This window comes from Sinocyclocheilus anshuiensis, unplaced genomic scaffold, assembly GCF_001515605.1.
Source record: "Sinocyclocheilus anshuiensis isolate Anshui unplaced genomic scaffold, SAMN03320099.WGS_v1.1 scaffold539, whole genome shotgun sequence".
In the NCBI taxonomy this organism is placed as follows: Eukaryota; Metazoa; Chordata; class Actinopteri; order Cypriniformes; family Cyprinidae; genus Sinocyclocheilus; species Sinocyclocheilus anshuiensis.
Window position 1 is genome coordinate 517,904 of NW_015549612.1, and position 22,501 is coordinate 540,404.

The window sequence follows — 22,501 nt, forward strand, 5'->3', positions numbered from 1 at the left end:
GACCACATAATAAAAACAGTTACTCACACTTGTGTGTTGCGACATTGGATCCAATATAGTCAGCATTGCATCATCTTTTAGTTTCAATCTTTCGGGAAAAACTTGCGTCGAATTGTGCTTTGTTTGTAAACGAGTCCGCGGTAAAATGAAGTGAACAAAGGACCAAGTTCTTATTGACGCAGTCTGGAAGTAGTGACCACATGGTAAAAACAATTACTCACACTTGTGTGGTGTGATCCAAAGTAATCTGCACAGCATCATCTATTAGTTTCAATCTTTCTGAAAATCCTGCGTCGAATTGTGCTTGGTTTGTAAACGAATCTGTGGTAAGATGAGGTTAACAAAGGATCAAGTTCTTACTGATGCGGTCTGGATCTTCATTACAAATGAACTCTTTCCTAATGTTAGGATCAGAAGGAAGGCAATGCAAAGACTGTGTTTTTCCACAACTTGGCACTGCACAGCATCTGGTTGTCTTTGGAGTCATCTATTGTTTGAAATCTCTTGTTATTTACACTACGTGCACAAACTGGTGGGCGGGGCTAAACAGGCAGCGATGTCGAAGCAGGCATTGATCTTCTTCTGCGGAGGTGGAGTTTAGCCACACTATTACATTAAAAAGTGGTACATTCCACAAGCTGTCATTTTGGCAGATTGGCTTCAATACAAGCTGTTTTTAGACTAACAAGAAAGCTTTGAGTTCTGAAACTTACAGTATGTTTTAATAGTAAAATTACCTCTTATATTTCAAAAGATCAAGGGAATTTTGATTTTTCAGTTCATGACCCCTTAAAATTCTGTCATCATTTACTCACCCCTCATGTTGTTCCAAAAACCATGAAGCACAAAAGGAATTTGTGAAGAATAGCTTGAACATTCTTTTCATAATAATGAAAATGAATGAAGACTGGGGCTGTCAAGCTTTAAAATAACAAAACACCATAAAAGTTTCATAAAAAGTCAAAATTGAATTTATTATTCACTTAGATAATATTTCCATATTGATGAGCTTTTATTACAGAAGTAGCCATGTCCAATTTGTGATTGAAACATTCGTTTGAGTCAAATCTTCTCAATGATTTGGTTGATTCAGTTAAAAACAGATTTGAACTGATCTGGTTCTCAGTCAATGGTCTGATTCCAGTGATGTGAAATTTTTTGTTTTTAAAGCTCTGTTACGGTTTCAGAAGACTTCAGCATTTGAAAACATCAGTATAATTTAATCATGTGATATGAACTATAGATCAGATAATTCCTGTCAAGAGCTGCCTAGACAATCCATGCAATCTCAAAGAACAAACTAATGACACACTCAAGAAATAATAACACACACTCTCTCTCTCTCTGTCACACTTGCATGATTAAAGAGTGTACATCAGCTGTGTTAATGCAAGGGGAGGGTGTGTAATGAGCTGCCTGGCTCACTTATTTGTTCATTTGTTAATGAACATTCGCCCGCCTCTGTAATGAAAAACAGATGTGAGTGTGTGTGTTTGATTCGACGGGACAGTTCATGTTGAACCGTGAAAGCAGTTAAAGTTTGCTGAGTGAACAAACACCCACCCTGTGACCTCACACATTGATACATCTGGACGTGTCTGTGTCCTATGTGTGGTGTCAGAGCATCTAGGATGTGTCTGTGTGTGTGTGTGTATGTGTTCAGTAGGACAGTCTCTGTCAGCTCCGTTCCATGTTCTTGTCACCCTGGAGCCAAATCTGTCCCCAGATCAGCAAAGACTGTCACACTGCATATCTGTACATCACCGCCATCTCACACACAAGACTCTTACACTAATAATAATAATGGCTGGGGTACTAGAAAACTGCAGCTGGGTAGATGACAAATATTGAGAAGCTTTGATCTTTTTATTAACATCGGCACCTGGAAGTGTGCACGAACTTTAAATGACAGTGTTATTTAAAATATTATTTAAAGAGATAAATGACAGAAATGATTTGTTTGCTCAAATTTAAGTATTTTTAGTTCAAGGAAGTTCACCCAACAATTAAAATTCTGCCATTGTTTACTAACCCTCATGCCAATCAAAACCTGTATGCTCTTATTTTTTTTCTGCAGTACACAAAAGAGTATTTTAAAGAATCTTCACACAGATCTTTTTGTTACATAGTGACCTGTCAAGAAAAACAAAACAAAACCAAAAACACTATAAATATAATCAGTCATTGAGTCAGTGAGCAAAACTCTAGAACCAAATCAGTTCGATTTGTGAATGAATAGTTCTTTTGAGTCAGTTGATCCAGTTCACAAATCAGGCTGAACAATTCATTCATGTATCAAACTGATTAGCTCTTGAGTTAATAGTTTATTGGAGAGAAGGATTATCAGACTGAAATAATGACTTTCTTTTTCTCACACAAAACTTCAAGAAGTGACTTGGAGTAGATAGTAGAGCATGAATCATATGCACCACAGACAGACATGGTCACTACAAACTGTTGTACAGACAAAAATAACAGCATACAGGTTTGGAAAAACATGAGGGTGAGTACATGATGACAGAACTTTTATATGTGAACGATCCCTTTAATATATCTGGGCAAGGGCAATGTTTCTTTGCAATGAAGTGTGTTCATGAGACAGATATGAATGTAGAGTAATGGCAGCTCATAATTCTTATCTGAAGGTATTTAGGAGGGGATTCACACACACACACACACACACACACACACACACACACACACACACACACACTCTGTTTTGGAGCTGGTAACTTATGAAATAACATTTTTCATACTGTTTTCTTTTTTAGTATGTTTAATAATGTAATTAATTCTATGATGGCAAAGCTGAATTTTCAGCAGCCTAGTTTTCAGTGTCACATGATTCTTCAGAAATCATTCTAATATGCTGGTTATGTGCTCAAGAAGCATTTCTTCTTATTATCAATGTTGAAAAAACTTGTGCAGCATAATATTTTTGTGGAAACTGTAATGCATTTTTCCAGGATTTTCGATGAATAGAAAGTAAAAAAAAAACATTAATTTGAAAAAAAAAAAAAATTAAAAAACATTTGTAACATGTCTTTACTATCACTTTTGATCAATTTAATGCGTCCTTGCGGAATATAAGTATTAATTTCTTTAAAATAATATTTAAAAAATCGTACTAACTCCAATATTTATATCCATCTATAGAAATAAAAAAATGTTCGTCTGGGATACTGGGATTCTTTCATTTACTTACTAGTCTATTTTTTTATTTGCATGAATAAATGATACTCTTTAATTAAATAAATGCAATTAAATAAATTTGCAATTAAAACAATTGTAATATATATTTTTACATTTAAGTATTTTAAATATTTAATTTAGTCTTCAATTTTTGAACATTATTTTATATACTGTATATAATTAACTTTTTTGTGATTTATTTACATTGTTCTGTTCCTCTGTGTTGTCATTTAATCCAAAGTTTCTTTCTGCCTTTCTTTATCATTCCTACAGCTCTCCTCTACGCCACCATCTTCGGTAACGTGACAACTATCTTCCAGCAGATGTATGCGAACACAAACCGCTATCATGAGATGCTGAACAGCGTGCGGGACTTCCTCAAGCTGTACCAGGTGCCCAAAGGCCTGAGCGAGAGGGTTATGGATTACATCGCCTCCACGTGGTCCATGTCCCATGGTATTGACACCGAAAAGGTGAACACCCTGTACGCCCAACTCCCATTACCCAGTATGCAACTCTGGACACCCTTGTGTGTGTGTGTGTGTGTGTGTGTGGTTATTCACTCTTGCTCTGAAATGTTTGTGTGAGTGTGTCTGGCTAAGTATTTTTAAACATTAGTGTGATTCTTTAGCAAGATGCTTTCTCACGCTGTGTGTTTAGACTCGTCCTGTCGTTTATACGCAAACCGCAGGAGGGGAACAGCATGACTCTGTGGATATGAAGTCCCAATTGGGCGGACATTGTCAGAATGTTCCAGCTGTCTCCTTCTCTCTCTCTTTCTCTCTCGTGATTTAACCGTCTCATCACACAAGCTCACACTGTTCTCCCCAGAGCCAACTTCCATGTCTCCGTGACAACCACATGCAGAAAGGGAGATGCTCTGGAAAAGTGAGGGGCTGCTGGGAATGGCAGCTCGGGGACATGTCACACGCTAATGCGCTTAGATGCACACATGCACACCGGCACGCGAGTCAAGTACCTCTGTCTCTCTGTGTCGGCCTCCCAGTATGCTTCACTGGCATGACAGTAAACAGAAATTTGTATGGTGTGAGAGAGGGGTTATAAAAAATAAAAATGCTAATTTTTAATAATAGAAAAAAATAATAATTGGGGCTGTCAGTGTTAATTTAGTACAATTAATATTGCTAATTTAGTACAATGAATTAAAGGCACAATATGTAAGATTTTTTTATTAAAATATCCAAAAAACACTAGAACAGTGTTATATATTTTGCTGACTTGTGTACTTACATTATCCCAAATGTTTCGAAGAATGTTTAAATCCAGAGAAATAAGCAGTTTTAACTAGTGACACGGACCGTGTCTATAGTGACATTGTGTCGCCTGCCAATGACGTCATAACCCCTCGATTTCCGGTTTTGTTTTGTAGAAAACATGGAAACACCAAAGACGCTTTAATATGTTGTGCGTTTTAATAGACCGGTGACGACCGCACAGAGTAGCATTATAACAGAACTTTCAAATGTATCTAGTATGATAAAACAGCGCTGCTTTTTTCCCCCACATACGCACGACCGGAAGGAGCGGAAGCGGTCGACAGTGGCATAATAAAAGCTCCGCTGCTTTCGAGCCGCGTGTCGCGCTCGTTCAGCGGCCTCGTTTCGCTTCGACGGCTTTCAGCCTCACCCTGCTTCATTCTACTACGTCAATAAATCATTAGCTCATCCATGAACATGATTTCTGCAAGTGTCCCATCGGATTGCATCGGCTGTGGGGATGAAGGCGACAACTCCCATGATTCCACACTCAGTCATGGCGCCATCAAACTATGCCTTTGCCTCTTTGTTTATTTTGAATACGCGCCCTCTAGCGGCGAAAATTACATATTGTGCCTTTAATTAGTATTATATAAAAAAAAGAATCTAATCATTCCCTGGCTACTAAAAATAATCCAAAATAAGGGATTTTCCATCAAAGCAATTCATTTAAAACAGCTGAAAGTTGAACTTGAACTTAAAATAAATAAATAAATAATAAAAAATAACATAAAAAACAATAATTATAGTCATCGGAACTGAAATCTAACCATTTCAATCATGATAACTCACTTAAATTTTTGTACGTCAATGGATATGACAATGTTAATGTATTTGGTCTTGGCAGACTAGATACACTCTAAAAAATGCTGGGTTAAATATAACCCAGTGCTGGGTTATATTTAACCCAGCATTTTGTAGAGTGTATGCTGCACAGCAAGTACGGACTTGCAACTGCTATTAGATAAATAGACATGCTGCTGCGAGTATGTAAGATTTGCAGCTACTGCATGATAGGCATACATAAATCCCATAGTAGATCTAGACAGGTGGAGCTGGGGGAGGTGGAGGGATTCAGAGGAATTCTGACAGGACCATCATACTGTGAACACTGAACTAGGCTACTTAAAGGTTGAGAAGTCTCATTGGCTGCAGACTCAGCAGAGGCCAATCAGCTTGTGCCAAGTAGTAAATGATGTGATTGATAGCAGATTGCAATGTTCAATTTATTTATAAAGCACTTTAAAACAACCTTAGTATACCAAAGTGCTGTACACAGTTACATTGATCCAATCACACAATAGAGTAAACACGTCATTAGAAAACCACAGTCACAAAACATTGAAAGCATAGGAAAAAAGATAAGTTTTTAAAAGACTTTTAAACTCAGACACTGAAGAAGCTATTCTGCTGGATAATGGCAAATTGTTCCATAGCTTGGGGCCAGCAACAGCAAAGGCTCTGTCACCCCTGCATTTCAATCTAGCTCTGGGAACCAAAAGCCGATGATTAGTCTGTGATCTGAGTGATCTAGCTGGATTGTGTACTATAATCAACTCAGAGAGATATGGAGGAGCAAGGTTGTTTAGAGCTTTGTACACGAATAGCAGAATTTTGAATTGGATGCGATAATTAATTGGTAGCCAGTGCAATGAACTCAAGATAGGCGTGATGTGATTCCTTCTGCGACTGCCTGTGAGCAAACGAGCAGCCGCGTTTTGGACAAGTTGCAGACGATGAATAGATGAGACAGGCAGCCCATAATATAGCGAGTTGCAGTAGTCAAGTCGCGAAGAAATGAAAGCATGAATGACAATCTCAAACTCTTCCTGCTTAGGAAGGGTTTAACTTTTGCTAATCTTCGCAGATGGTAGAAGCTAGCACTCACAGTAGAATTAATTTGTTTGTTCAGCTTTAGGTCACTGTCCAGTATGAAGCCCAGATCCTTGACCTCAGCAGAGCAATATGGGGAAAAAGAGCCCAGATCAACGGTGTTCAGATCAGTTTTCTCGTTAGGCCTAAACAGAACAATTTGAGTTTTATCGTCATTCAAATGCAAAAAATTATTGGTAAGCCATGTTTTCAATTCTTGGAGACAGGCTGTTAGTTGGTATAATGCAGACTTGTCATTGCGCTTAAGTGGTATGTAAAGCTGAGTATCATCGGCATAGCAGTGATATGACACATCACATCTCTTAAAGATTGAACCAATGGGTAACATATACAGCGAGAACAATAATGGTGCTAAAGTTGACCCTTGAGGAACACCACATGAAGAAAATGCTACAGAAGAGGAATATTGCCCAATACTGACTGAAAATCTTCTGTTAGACAAAAAAGACCGAAACCAGTCAAGTACAGTGCCTCTAATACCAATGCAGTGCTCCAAGCGAGACAGCAGAATACCATGGTCAACAAAATCAAATGCTGAACTGAGATCTAAAAGCACTAAGGCCATAGTATTACCAGAATCATTGGATATTAAAATGTCATTCATAGTATTACCAGAATCATTAGATATTAAAATGTCATTAAAGACCTTCAGAAGGGCAGACTCTGTGCTGTGTAAGCTTTTAAAACCAGACTGAAAAATATCAGAGATACAGTTAGTACTCAAATAGCTTTGTAATTGCATAAGAACTATTTTTTCTAAAAATGTTGATAAAAACTGCAAATTTGAGATCAGTCTAAAGTTTGAGTAAACTGCAGTATCTATTGTGGGCTTCTTACAAATTGGTGTCACAGAAGCTACTTTAAAACATTCTGGTACAGTCCCTGTCTTTAGACAGTTGTTAATGATAATCACTAGGTCTGAACCAATGGTATCAAAGATTTGTTTAACAAATCGTAATGGAATAACATCAAAGGGGGAAAAGGTGGATTTTAATTTTAAGCTGATTTCTCTGCATGTCTGTATATTCAAATTCACTCCATTGAGTAGTGGATAAAACCGGATCTAAAACGGGGTTCGCCATAATAGCTAACTGAGCCTTTGCATTATCAACTTTACCTACAAAATGCGTAAGAAAATTTTCACATTGTAACGGTGAGATCTCTGGAAAAATCTGCACTGAGGGGTTTAAAACAGAATCGATTGTTGAGAAAAGTGTTCTAGAGCAATGTAAGTTTTTGGCAATAGTTTCTGATAAATATTTCGCCTTTGCAGCCTTGGCACCCTTTTGAAATTTGTGCAATGAATCTTTCAGCATTTCGTATGACACTTGAAGCCCATCTTTCTTCCACTTACGTTCGCATTGGCGACATTGCTGTCTGAGCTCCCGAATGTCACTATTTATCCATGGCTGGGTCTTGCGTTTTAAATTAATACACTTGCGGGGTGCAGTAAGGTCCAAGACATTGGAGCACCTATTATTAAAAATTTTCACCTGTTCGTCAACACTCGAATGTGAAGTGATAGGATCTAAACTAAAGGGTTGATGAGCCTCCAGATACATATTTGAAAAATCAGTACAGGATTGAGCAGTCAAAATACGAGACCAACATACCTGAGTTGGTGTAATGCTATGTAATGAAGGAAGAAGAGTGGTAAATAGCACCGGTATATGATCAGAAAAAGAAGCATCAGAATTCAACATCAGCAACAGATAAGCCGTAACTCAATATCAAATCTAGCGTGTGACCAAGACAATGAGTGGGGCCTTTAACCCATTGTACAAAATTCATTGAGGACATAAGATTTAAGAAGTCCTTGGCTAAAACATTAGCAGCACAACAGACATGAATATTGAAATCACCCAGCAGTACAACGTGGTCATATTTGGTCAAAATATCCCCCAGAAACTCAGCAATTTCTTCAATAAAATTATTAGTTGCCGGTGGTCTATAAATTAAGATGATCAGCACAGGTCTAGAGGAATTTAAGTGAATTAGCTGAGACTCAAAACTAGTAAAATTAGCAGTAGACAACAGTCTGCATCGTAATTTGTTCTTAAAAATCGTCACCAGTCCTCCTCTTCGTCCAGTAAGAAGGGGAGTGTTAAAAAATTCAAAGTCAGGAGGGACTAATTCAGAAAAAGGACTTAAGTCACCTGTTTTTATCCAGGACTCGGTCACGCAGAAAAAGTCCAAGTCGTTTGAAACGATGAAATCATTACAAATTAAGGTTTTGTTGACCAGGGAGCGGGCATTAGCGAGGGCCATCCTGAGCTGTGGGAGTTCCTGTTGAACTGAAGAAGAACTATGGATCGCGCGTAGATTATGATGATTGGCCTTCCTTCGTCGAATCCGCGGAGAAGTGCGTCGCGACGACCAAGTTGGTACATCCGACAAGTCAGGGTGAATACACTCGATAGAATCCAACGATCGCTGCGATATCCGCAGACAGCAGTCGGTGTCAAGCACGTAACGAACCTCCCAGAATAAGAAGGATAGCCCGAAGCCAGTGCTAACTTTAGTCTCACAGCAACACCTGCCCGTTTTCCGTGCCTTCTTCGTCGTCGCCGCCTACCCGTGACATCAAAGATTTGCCAACGCAGATAGCCAGGAGGGCTAGAGAACTTAGGTGGTGAGTAAAAACAATAGTTGCTGAGTTCAGTGTGTGTCACAGGAGACCCATGGGGCTTGGGCATAGATTGAAGAATGTCCATCAATTGTTTACGGTCGTAGGTAAGGAGAGAGTGGCCATAAAAGAACATAGAAGACCATAAAAACAATAAGAACATAACAGGAAACACAGCGAGTAGACGGCCTGCCACACACACCGGCGCCATCTTTTCATGTAAAAGACTTAGCCTGTCTAGAGTTTCATGACTTAACTAGGTTCTAATTTTGACATTCTAACAGATTTTATGTATGCAGCCAGGAAATTGTAGTCACACGTTAGTATAGGGGCCAATTCTCACTATTAACTAGTTGCTTATTAGCATGCCTATTATTAACATATTAGCTGTTTATTAGTACATATAAAGGCCAATTCACACCGCAAAGACAAACGCCAAAAAACAGGTTGGCTCAAGTTGGCTGTTGGATTTAGAATTTTATGAAAAATAACTGTCATGTTCACACTGCCCCAACAAACACAGACAAACTTTGAGTCAAAGAGAGTCAAGTAACACCGTGTCTACACCGGACGCGACAGTTGTCGCATCGCGCCGCATCCAGTGTAGACAGCGTCACTGATTATAATCAATAGAACCTCATTGTATTTTGTCGGGTGTAGATAGTGTAACACCAGGGAAGTCTGACTGGGGAAGAAATGGATGATCCTGTAGCCACAATCAGAATTTTACTGTTATTAATGTCTTTGCGTGTCATTCTTCGCCTGAAAGACGGCGAATAAAATGAAAGAGGCTGTGGTTGAAGCTTGCTTTGAGTGAAATATGTGCATCGTCATGTCAACGGTTCGTGGCCACATCAGATTACGTCAGAGTTTGTTGTCGTTTGTTGGAAAATCATTTCACACTGCTCAGACATTCCACGACCCAACAAACGCAGATTAAGCATGTTCAGTCGGGTGAAAACATACTCCAACCAACGCCAACAAACGGCAACAGGGGTAACACACTGATCCAACAAACTCCGACAGACTAGTCTGTTGGCGTTTGTCAGTGCGGTGTAAATTGGCCTTAAAGCACATATTCTGCATGACCATATTCTACATCCATAATTCTACCCAATACCTAAACTTAACAACTACCTTACTATTAATAAGCAGCAAATTATGAGTTTATTTAGGCAAAAGTCATAGTTAATGGTTTGTTAATAGCAAGAATTAGACCTTAAAATATAGTGTGACCGAAATTGCTAAATTAGATATTGAAGAGATGCTGTTGTTTAGTGTTTATAATCTAGTCTCTTGCTTGTTGCCATTTGTATGTATGAAATTTACAGTATGTTTCCATAGTACATCAAGCTCTTTTATCTTAAAAGATCAAGGAAAATTTGATCATGACATGACCCCTTTAAATCAAATGAAGTTGCAGCAGAATTACCACTTATATCTGTTATTTCTCTCTCCCATTACAGGTTTTGCAGATCTGTCCTAAAGACATGCGTGCTGATATATGTGTGCACCTGAACAGGAAGGTTTTCAAGGAACATCCTGCTTTCCGTTTAGCCAGTGACGGCTGTTTGCGGGCTTTAGCCATGGAGTTCCAGACCATCCACTGCGCTCCAGGCGATCTTATCTACCATGCGGGCGAGAGCGTGGACAGCCTCTGTTTTGTGGTGTCAGGGTCACTGGAGGTCATCCAAGACGACGAGGTGGTCGCCATTCTGGGTAAGAGGAAAACAGAGACAGAGAAATAGATCTGGATCTGAATTAATGAGTATTGACTAGGTATGGATCATGATGGCTGAGTTGCCGTCCAACAGCTGACTAGATTAGTGAGGTCAAATTGTTTTTTATTTGCTACATTTTTAACAGTGGTGCAAGCTGTTAGACAGTTTACCCGCTAAGAATTTTGACTTCTTGATTTTGAACAGCACTAATTTTGACACCACAGGGCTTAAAGGGGGAAGTTGTGGCCTAATGGTTAGAGAGTCGGACTCGTAACCCAAAGGTTGCCGGTTCGAGTCTCATACCGGCAGGGATTGTAGGTGGGGGGAGTGAATGTACAGCGCTCTCTCCCACCTTCAATACCACGACTGAGGTGCCCTTGAGCAAGACACCGAACCCCCAACTGCTCCCCGGGCGCCGCAGCATAAATGGCTGCCCACTGCTACGGGTGTGTGTTCACGGTGTGTGTGTGTGTGTTCACTGCTGTGTGTGTGCACTTTGGATGGGATAAATGCAGAGCACTAATTCCAAGTATGGGTCACCATACTTGGCCACACGTCACTTTCACTTCACTTCTCACTTTCACTTAAGTCTGCTTCAGCTGTTACTGTATTCAAAACTAATTTCCTCTACAGACTCACTGACATGAAGACAGCATCCCTCTGTCTTGGGTTTAGTTCCCAATGGGAGGATTATGTGCACCCACAGAGCTTCTATGTGATCATATATCTTGACTGACATACAGGCTGTCACACCCACTCCTCCGCACTGTGCTATCCCTCTCCCTTTTGTTTATTCCCACATCCTGCACCCTGTATCCTCTTTGATCAATGTGTCCAACTCTTTCTCTGCCTCTGTGCGTAAAACATTCAGAGAACAATAATAAAATAAAATGAAGAGGAAAAAGTTGAAATTTTGAGCATAAAGCATGTTAAATTATGCTAAATATGGCCTAAGCTGATGATAAAAAGTAACAATAAAATGATATTTGAAAAGTAATTTTACTAAAGTATGTTGTAAGACGTTTTTAAGATCTTCTCTAAGTATGAATTCATCCTTTTCTGGCAATAATTGAGTTAGAAGCCTTCCAGCTTGCTTGCTGTAGACGTCTTTTATATTATGTAAAAAAAAATCTCTGCAGCACATTGAAATATGAAAGTTTATACCACAGCATTAAGTGCCTATTTTTTTTTTTTATAATTTCTTAGTGAAACAGATAAAAATAACATAATGCTATAAATGATGTAATATTCTCTTGTGTTGGCTGCATATTGTCTCATTCATTCATTCAAATGAAAACCTTCCCCTAAGAATACCAATTTTGATATTACAGCAAAAAACAATAGCAAATATTATTTATTTATTATATAGAAAAAACTACATACGAAATAGTTGCAAATACTACAATAATGAAATTAGATGTGTAGTATTTATTTATTTATTAGTTTTTCCTGAGACATAATTATTCCAGTAAATAGTCTTTAATAAAGAATGAATGAATGAATGAATGAATGAAATACATGAATGGGTGAATGAATGAATGTGGATTGAGTGGCTTTATCTTTTTCTTACCCATATAATTGTTTAATTTACATTAATGATATATTATACTGTGAGCCCTAATGCATAGATCTCATATTTTGATACATTTCTGATTTCATTGTCCTGCCTGCTGTTACTGTTCATACGAGTATTATTTCATTCTTTTTCAGTATCGACCAGACATCCCTAAAAAAAAAAAAAAAGGCAAACAATGATCTTAGGTCAGACATGCTACTCATGGATGTATACAGCCCATGATGTACTGTAGCATCTGTCATTTCTAACATCTGTCTGTCTCACAACTCAAAAAAGATTAGGCTGCTTCGCCTTGTGAAACCACAGAGCTGAGCATCTAATGGCCGTATTTTTCTCTGTTGACAAACTAACGATGCTTTGCTAAATTTGGCTCTCTGCCGCGGCTGTTAAACTGATTTAGGATCAGTCTGAAAGGCCACAAATGTTCTCTCGTTTCTAAAATTAGAACACACACACACACACACACACACACACACACACACACACCACACACACAGATCGGACTATGAAGACAGAATAAAAAGTTTTATCGATCTGACCACTTGTATCTTGAGTGGGTGGATTGAGCGAAACTTTGGGTCAGAGGTCAGTACGCAGTGCCCTGTAGAACTATAATGACACTGCTGCTCTACTACACATATTATGGACTCTCTCTTTTCATTTACTCTCACTTAAAAGTGCAACGAACAGAATACAGTGACAGTGCCCTTGTTTTGGGTGTTTATTACTCCTTAAAAATCAGTTTAAACTACAACTACAAAACTGATACTGAGCTCAGCCCAAGACAATCAATCATTCATTGAAACTGTGAGGTGCTAAAATATCTCTCTCCGTCTGCAGAATCTGTATTCTAGAAAATTTACTGAGACGCAGAAGAACCGTAAATAATTTATCTGAGTGGACATTTTGGCTCTGTAACCCTCTTCATCCTGATTCAAAGATGGACAAGACTTTTGTGCATTTGTTGATATCAGTAATGGATTGAGGGAATATGTCTCTTCATCATCATTTTTCATCTGTCAGACACGCTTATGATACAGTATGTAGAGTTATACCCTAAGTGAGTTAACCAGTCATAATTAGGGATTCAAGCGCGTAGCGCTGAAACCCTATTGTAATTGTTAGAATGGTCACGCATGAGCGATTTCCATGTAAAACTGATTGTGCAGACCAAACCGTAAGTCGTAGAGACTTGAAACATGGAGGGATGGTAGTACTCACACCGCTTACAATGTGACCGAGGCTCGCCCCAATTGGCCTGTATTTTGCATTTTTTGCAAAACGTACTTTTGCGAACTAGTCCTAGGTTTTTCGCCCGATCAGAACCAAACCAGTGCAGAAAGATTCTCTGGAGAGTGAATATCAATAATTATCAAAAAAAGTTTAACTTTCGACTCACCGTGGCAAAGGGACGCCAAAACATTCGAAGGGGGCAGGGCCACTTTTAGTAAAATGCCTATAACTCCTGAACGGAATGAGATAGCTTCGCCAAATGCAGAACACTTATGTTAGAAGAGCTCAAGCTGAGGTCACAGGAAAAAAATGTGGAGATTGGCCACTTGGTGGTGCTATAAGAGGGAAAAAAACTAAATGGCTCCAAAGGTCTGTGAGAAACTTGAAAGAAATCGGCCACTGGTGGGTGGTATCGCATTTTTTGAGGGCGTAAACGATTGTACATTGAGCGGTTTTCTGCACATACACACGATATTCGTATTGAATGATAGACCTCCTCGTTCTGAACAACTTTGCCTCTAGAACCACTGCTGTCAATCAAACCGTTTTTTAATGTGAAAACCTACTTTTGTGAACTAGTCCAAGGTTTTGCGCTCAGTCTGGAAAAAAACACCGCAGTGCAATTCTCAGGACTCTCTAGGCCAATAATTATCAAAAACATGTTGAAATGTACCCTTTGGGAAGCTATAACGGGGTCCTTTAGAAAAGTGGCCTGTCCAAATATACCCAAAAGCCTGTAAAGCCTAAACGAAAACTCAAATCTTCACGAAACCCGCTGAGCACATGCGACAGGTGATTCTAAACAAGCATGCAAAGTTTCAGAGAGATCGGATCAGATCATAAACGTCTAAAAACATCATATTTCTATGGTAAATCACCTGGATTTGCCAAAAATGCTTTTTTAATAATTGATTTAGGTGGTTACAGGCTTGCTAAATAATATGTAATGTCTTTTTCCTTTTGCGCTTAAAATGCATAATCGCTGCTGGCAGCTATATTGAAAATGTTTTTGCCAGGATATTACTGTGAATACATTTTTAACAGTTCTTTCAACTGCTTGAATCTTCTGATCTGACATGTGTTAGTGGTGTTTTACACAAGTTGAATTTCACACCAATAAAATCAGTACACATGATCTGTCTACTGTAATCTAAGACAGAGAGGAAAGACAAAACAGAGAGATCATTTGCAGTATTTTTTGCTGCAAAAAAGAGTGTTAGAAAATAAGACAAATTAATTGAACATAGTTTATTCTTGAAACAACTGAAAATGGAATTATATTAATTGAAAACAAGTCATAATACACTCTCATGCTCTCTAAGGCTGCATCAAAAATAAAGTAAAAACAGTAATACTGTGAAATAATATTACAATATAAAATAACTGTTTTCTATTGTGTGACGATGAGATGCAGTATTTATATCGTCACCTGGTCTGTGTGATATACAGTTATTACATGATTTACATCTATTATTTCCGTCCCTCGGACAATAACACAGTTTGTATTTCAAAAAGTTTAATTGTCTTTAGCATTCGTCATGTTGTTTCGGTAAGATGGCATTCACTGGGGTATGAAGACGCTGTGGGGTATCTTCGGTGATAGGTGCACATATCAATGAACATCACAAAACGCTTCATTTACCAGTTCGTTTTCATTAAATAAGGACATAACACATTTGTTTTGTTACTATATCGTTTATTTGTAAGTCTGATGAGTAAAGACGATCGTCTTTGTCGTCTGCCATGGCCTAGACGCTGCCATTCACGTCGGGGTTGGATCGGGGATTTCCCAAGGGGGGTGGTGCTTTCAAGGTCGCACATTTAAAGGCACAATATGTAATTTTCGCCACTAGAGGGCGCATATTCAAAATAAACAAAGAGGCAAAGGTGTAGTTTGATGGCGCCGTGACTGAGTGTGGAATCATGGGAGTTGTCGTCTTCATCCCCACAGCCGATGCAATCCGATGGGACTCGGGCAGAAATCATGTTCATGGATGAGCTAATGATTTATTAACGTAGCAGAATGAAGCAGGGTGAGGCTGAAAGCCGTCGAAGCGAAACAAGGGCTGAACAAGCGCGACACGCGGCTCGAAAGCAGCGGAGCTTTTATTATGCCACAGTCGACCGCTTCCGCTCCTTCCGGTCGTGCGTATGTGGGGGAAAAAAGCAGCACTGTTTTATCATACTAGATACATTTGAAAGTTCTGTTATAATGCTACTCTGTGCGGTCATCACCGGTCTATTAAAACGCACAACATATTAAAGCGTCTTTGGTGTTTCCATGTTTTCTACAAAACAAAACCGTAAATCGAGGGATTACGACGTCATTGGCAGGCGACACAATGTCACTATAGACACGGTCCGTGCAATCTTACATACTGTGCCTTTAAAGGGCTGTAATGAACCAATTGTTTTTTTTTCCCATGTGTGTTCTTTGGACAAATGTACTGAATAAGAAAACATTCCTCACTGTTATACTTATTAATTACATTTTCTATATCTGTTTATTTTCTGTTTCAATAGATGTCCTGTTCTTCTTTAAACATGAGATCAATGTTTTTTTATCAGAGTTGGTTTAGTCCAGTTCCTATTCTGGCCGGAGTTTAGAGTATTTAAGCCAGTCCTTCATAGCCTTTTGGAGAAAGAGGGGTCAGTGAGTTAAACTGAATGTTACATTTATGCTGTTTAAGCAAATTTACTTTGTTCTCCGTAAGATGAAGTAAAGTGTTTGTAACAATTTTTTTTTTTGCTCATTTATTGTTTTTTTTTTCTTAATCGTACTCACTTATTTGTAGATATCACCCCCAAATCTTGCTACTTGGACTAATAAAAAAAACACTTTGGATTATCCTGGTTTACGCCTATGCCTTCCTATCACCTCCCTTGGCCCTAACGGCATACCCTACGACATACTGTAATTTATTCCTGTGATGGCAAAGCTGAATTTTCAGCAGCCATTACTCCAGTCTACAGTGTCACATATTATAGACAGTCATGGTCCTCAATAAATGTACCAATCAGGCCTGTTTGTGTGAATATGAAAGTGTCTGTGTTTCTCCTCAGGTAAAGGGGATGTGTTTGGGGACGTGTTCTGGAAGGAGGTGACGCTAGCTCAGGCATGTGCTAATGTGAGAGCGCTAACATACTGTGACCTGCATGTGATCAAACGGGACGCGCTTCAGAAAGTCCTAGAGTTCTACACCGCCTTCTTCAACCACTTCTCACGAAACCTCCTGCTTACTTACAACCTGCGCAAAAGGGTGAGTGAATGCCATCTGCCGTTCTCTTTCAGTACTCTTTCATTTTCCGCTGGCCCATGTCAAACCAAATATGTAAGCAGAATTTCACAGCACCCACATTAACAGGTTACTACATTCAAACTTCACAACACAGCATGAGCACAGCTGGAAGTAGATTGTAGCAAGCTGAACTCGTGGGAAAATATAAATACAGCTCCTAAAGCTATTTATTAACATGCTCACATACATCACCACATATAGTGAAAATCAGAGTAAATCCAGATGATTTAAGCAGTTTAAGCTTTAAGTATTGAAATACTGATATTGGTTTAATAAATAAAAAAATACAGCATTGTAATTAATTCAGTAAACATCTGGTTGACACTCCAACATAGTAGGTGGCAGTATTGCAACTTAAAAAATAATTATTTTATTTTATTGACAAAATATTTTAGTTTGTCTTGTATATTTTTTTAATTCGATCAGATAACATTTTAAGCTGTTAGATGGTCATGTTACAACGTAACATGCTTTTTAATGCTGATTGCCACTGGTCTTAAATTGAAAAAAGAAGATAGTGCCATGAGTAGGGCTGCACGATAAATCGCATGCGATATTTAACGCGCATCTTGTCAGAAAAGCCGGTTCTGTACATGAGCATCTACTACTTCCGCACAAAATCATGATGACAGATGAGACTGGGAGTCCCTACACTTATTTAGAATATGATTCATTGGCCAAAAAAGAGAAAACATGAAATAAAATTAAAGAGAAATCCGATATATCTGATATTGTGAACATAGTAAACCAGAAATCACTTTATATATGCAGTAGAAAAACCCCTCACATGTCTTCTTTTGCAGTTACGCAATGCTTCGCTTGAAAAGGGCCTAATACAATCTGTTAAGAAGAGAGGTTTAAGTGTGTGTACGTTTCAGTGGAAGTGCCAGTACAAACAATTGAGGAAATACTGTGATAATTAACGTTTATGTGTGTGAGAGCTGTTAATATATAAAGTATTGCTGAATTGAAGAACTGTGTACCATTCATCTGACTCAAAGTAAAGAGAAAGAGATAAATAGAGCTGCTTTGCCATTCAATAAGAGAGACAGACAGAAAAAGAAAGAAATGGTCTGATCAGAAACACAAATATCACTAAACTGGCTTGTTTAATTGGCTAGAAATGACTGAAAGGTGGATTAAGGGATTAAAAGACATGCAGGCTCTTTGTAAATCCTTGTTTTTTAAATTATATGGGCTTTAATTGGAGAGGATAGTATAGAAGTGACAGGAAATGATAAAGACGAAGGAAATTACCCAAGCTGGGTTGCCCACGTATAAACCAGAGAGTGCACACACCACCTGCTAGGCCACATCCCTGACTGTCCCTCATTGTTTTGACTTTCTGAAGAAAAACATTAAATTTCATTCTCATTTTATCACATCAAATCACATTCAAATGAACTGTAACACTCCATAAACCAGATCTTGAAGTGCAATTATCCTACCCATAAATTCCTTCCCAGTTCATAATAAAGACAGCTGTCAGTGTGATAAAATGGCTCTCAGTGTATCTAAATGTTGGATCTCGTCCCTGTGTGAGTTCTGTTTCTGAGTGGAACTGGGTCTGAGGAGGAGGCTAATAATAGCTCAGCGAGCGTCTGCTGCTTTATTGGAACGGCTTACACTGTATAGTTATAGTTATCCATATGGGTTAAATATAACTATCATATACCTCAGCAAACACTTTCATATTGAAGCCAGGCCTAAACCTTTTACGTAATCCATCTGCTGCATAAATATATACTGTTAAACATGTTAATGGCACAGGTGAGAGCTTCACTCAATAGTCTCTCTTTTGAGCTCTTCACGCCTACACTTGTTTGTAATGGACTATTGTCATGTTTGTGTCACAACACCGTTGCCAAGTGGGAGCCTTTAATTAGCTCATATCTCCATGAATTAGTCATGATGTTTACCATTTGATTGTGACCCAGATAGAAAAAAAACTTGTTATACATGGGAAAAAATATGTCATAGGAAGACTACATGTGTTATATTTCTGGACAAATTCCTTATTCAACAACAGACTTTATACAGTGGTCAAATAGGCCGTTTTGGCCTAGATAAAACAGCAGCAGCAGCAGCAGCATACACAGAGTACATATTGCAGTCTATTTGTGACTATGGGACTGTTTTCCTATTTTTAATGTATGCCTGAGTCCTCATTTCTAACCACACAACTCCCAAATGCAATGTTGAGAGTGTTCAGAAGAGTCACTTCTTCCAAAGCCCCACAGAAGTATTACTGTGGTAATCAACATTTAAGAACACAAATCAAGTACTTGAATTAAAGTTCAAATATTCTAAGGAAATATTCCAGAAAAACCAAGTACTCCTTTTGAATTTTACTATAGTAAAATACTTGTAACACTTTAGTATAAAGGCCAGTTTTCACTATTAACTAGTTGCTTATTAGCATGCCTATTATTAACATATTGGCTGTTTATTAGTACTTATAAAGCCCATATTATAAAGTCTGCATGACCATATTCTACATCTCTAATTCTACCCAATACCTAAACTTAACAACTACCTTACTAACTATTAATAAGCAGCCAGTTAGGAGTTTGAGGCAAAAGTCAGTTGGTGGTTTGTTAAAAGCTAGAATTGGACCTTAAAAGAAAGTGTGACCAAAAAACGCATTTTACTTATAGTGCTTACAAGTAATATTTTACTTCAGTACATTAAAAATAGTATCATAAATATGAAAAGTAAAAATACTGATTGACAGACCACTGTTTATTAATTGTGCGCAGTCATATTTAACCGAATCACTCAAACGGCTGCAATCGGATCAGTCAAGTTCACCAATGAATCATTCAGAACTTGTTGTAAACTGATCCAACAGGTTCCCTGAAAAGAATCAACTCAAAACAGTGATTTGTTCACAAATCTGACAATGGTGTTGGGTCCAGGAGAGTGTCTTGGTTTCCTCAGTTCAAATAACAAGGAATGAATATTTTTATGAAATGTACCAGAGTAAAAATTAATATATTAAGCTTTGGAATGTAGTGAAATAAAAGTTTCCTAAAATGAAAATATTCGGATACATTAACAAAGTAAAAATACTGTTATTGTCCACCACTGTTGACCTTAACTTGTATTGATCTAGAACATTACTTTAACATTTAACTTACTTTAACATTTAACTTCAGCAGACGTCTAAATTAGAAGTCAGTATCATCACACACAATCTTTGTACTAAAACAGAAGTACAAGATGTTTTTGGAAACCAACAATACTTGCTGGAGGTTAAATATTAAAGATGATCTACTGAGTTTGTACACAACAGGGTGCATAGCACCAGTTTTGGCATCTTTCTATGTGAAGTCTGAACAAACAAACTCCCATGATGCTAAGACAGTACATACAGTACATCTGTCCTCTGTCACACCTGCATAAATAAGTGCTTAAACGGTTCATCCAATTTGTTTCTGTGCATGTTTGTGGTTGCCAGGGTAACTCTGCAAAATCCACTTCATCTCAGCGCTGCTGTGCCAAGAGTTATTTTAGCTTTGATTAAGGTTCGGTTTATGCAGCTGTAATGGGTAAAACACAGATATTCATGCACACAAAAGACATTCACACCCTTCAAGATGCATTAATGTGTGTGCAAAGAGGAATGCTTGTGTTTGCTGCTGTAATTGAATTGCTGTCAAAAGTCATGAGTGGTAAAAGGTCAGATGTGCATCACTGGTTTGACACAGTCATTTACTCAATATGTCCCATCATGACCCTGTGTGTGTTTGGCAGGTGTGAGTGAATCAGTCACCGCTGAGGGATCAGATTCTGTGAGGTCGTGATGAGTGTGGTAAATCTGATCTTAGATCAGTGACATAACCAATCAGTCAGCATGAGGCACACAGTGAAAGCACACAGGGGTGAATTCACTAAACAGCAGTATTTCAGCTCAAAAACCTGCAGCTTATTCACTGACCAAGTACTTCATCTCATAAACAAGCATCTATCTTTTAATTCTGTTTTACAAGTAAAATAATTGACCCTTTCCTGACATTATTTCAAAACACACAAGCCTATAAATATCAGTAAACTAAAAGTTCTTAGGAAAATACAACAAAGCAGGTACACAAACATGCTGATTAAAATAAACATCCATTTGTGGTTAATAATAGTTATAATCTATTCAACACGGCGCCTCATAAGTCATTTGGTTTGAACGTGTACAGATCGATCCGGCTTATTCCTCTGACTCAGACTTTGGTGCATAGTTAAATTAGGCATGATTAATTATGGGATGTGAGGCAAGAATATTAGTATGTTATTAATGCTAGTATGTTGTATGTCACTGTATTGACTTTTAATGTTTTTGAAAGTATCTTATGCTCACCAAGGCCACGTTTATTTGACCAAAAATACATTAAAAACAGTAATATTGTGAACATTTTTTGTAATTTAAAACAACTGTTTTCTATTTTAATACATTTAAAAATGTGATTTTATTCCTGAGATGGCAAAGCTGAATTTTCAGCAGCAATTACTGCAGTCTTCAGTCTCATATGATCATCAAAAATAATTCTAATGGTGCTAAAATCATTTTAATGTTTAAAATAGTATCTTAATATTTATGTGAAAACCATTACTTTTTTGATGAACAGAAAGTTTAAAATAACAGCTTTTATTTGAAATAGAAATCTTTCGTAACAATGTAAAACATTTTTACTGTCACTTTTGATCAATGTAATGCATCCTTGCTGAATACAAATTTATAAAAAAAAAATCTTACTAACCACACATTTTAAAAAAGTACTGTACAGGTGGAGCGATGTTACTCAAAAGCATCTTAAAAATGAAATAAATAATTCATATCATATATCATATCATATATATATCATATCACACTCCCAGCATTGCTGCCGCAAATATTACACACACTCGGGCTAAATTCAAATAATCAGGATAATCATAAATGACATAATACACAATGTGATTTGTACGTCTTGTGTATCATAACAAATATTCAATTAAATTTAAAGAGCAATCACCGAAATGCAAAGTATGCAATGTCAATGTCATATTGTCTCAATTTAAGCATGAATTAAACATGAAATTGTAACTTTTACTGTAGACAGGGTGCAAACGGAGGTTTAGTGATAGGTAAAAGAGAAAAGTAAAACAGGACTGTGCGGTGAGGTAGGATAGTTGAGTGTATGCTTTCATTTCAGAGTATTACAGTGTTATGGGAAATTTTTCTTGCTTCAATGTGCACACAGTCGGCTTTTAGTTTGAATTATGAAACAGTGGAGATGTGAGTGCTCCCTCTCGCCCCGCTGTCTCTCACCGTCCCCTCCTTCCCCTCATTTTTACTGTTCTATCCCCAGACTAACACCTCCAACATCACACACACATTTTGAACACTTTGAGGGCTGCAGAATGAGTTTCCCCTGTTTGATGATGATATATTTAGGGGGAAAAGCAAAAGCAGAATACACAAGAGGGCCGTGCGTGTGCGGGAGTGCGAGGGACGCGTGGCAACAGAAGGATTCTAACAATACACCATTAGGAATCTCTGTGTGAGCACATAATACCACCCTCCTCATACACACAGACACACACACCTTTGTGTAACACTTCAGCTTTCGTTATGTAATCCTTCTCTGCATGTCTGTCCTTTCTCTGCCTCGCATATCCTTCAAGGGCGAGCGTTTAACAAAACACCAGAA

At 38.0% G+C, this 22,501-nt stretch overlaps 1 protein-coding gene across 4 annotated transcripts in view; it reads left to right on the forward strand.

Moving 5' to 3' along the window:
- Positions 1-22,501, forward strand: part of LOC107659257 (potassium voltage-gated channel subfamily H member 1-like) — a 61,296-nt gene that overhangs the window by 32,421 nt on the left and 6,374 nt on the right. For all 4 annotated transcript variants that reach the window (XM_016448134.1, XM_016448135.1, XM_016448136.1 and 1 more), the window contains 3 exons: positions 3,466-3,665; positions 10,455-10,707; positions 16,582-16,778. In XM_016448134.1, coding sequence (XP_016303620.1) covers positions 3,466-3,665; positions 10,455-10,707; positions 16,582-16,778 — 650 coding nt within the window. The remainder of the gene's footprint in view (positions 1-3,465; positions 3,666-10,454; positions 10,708-16,581; positions 16,779-22,501) is intronic.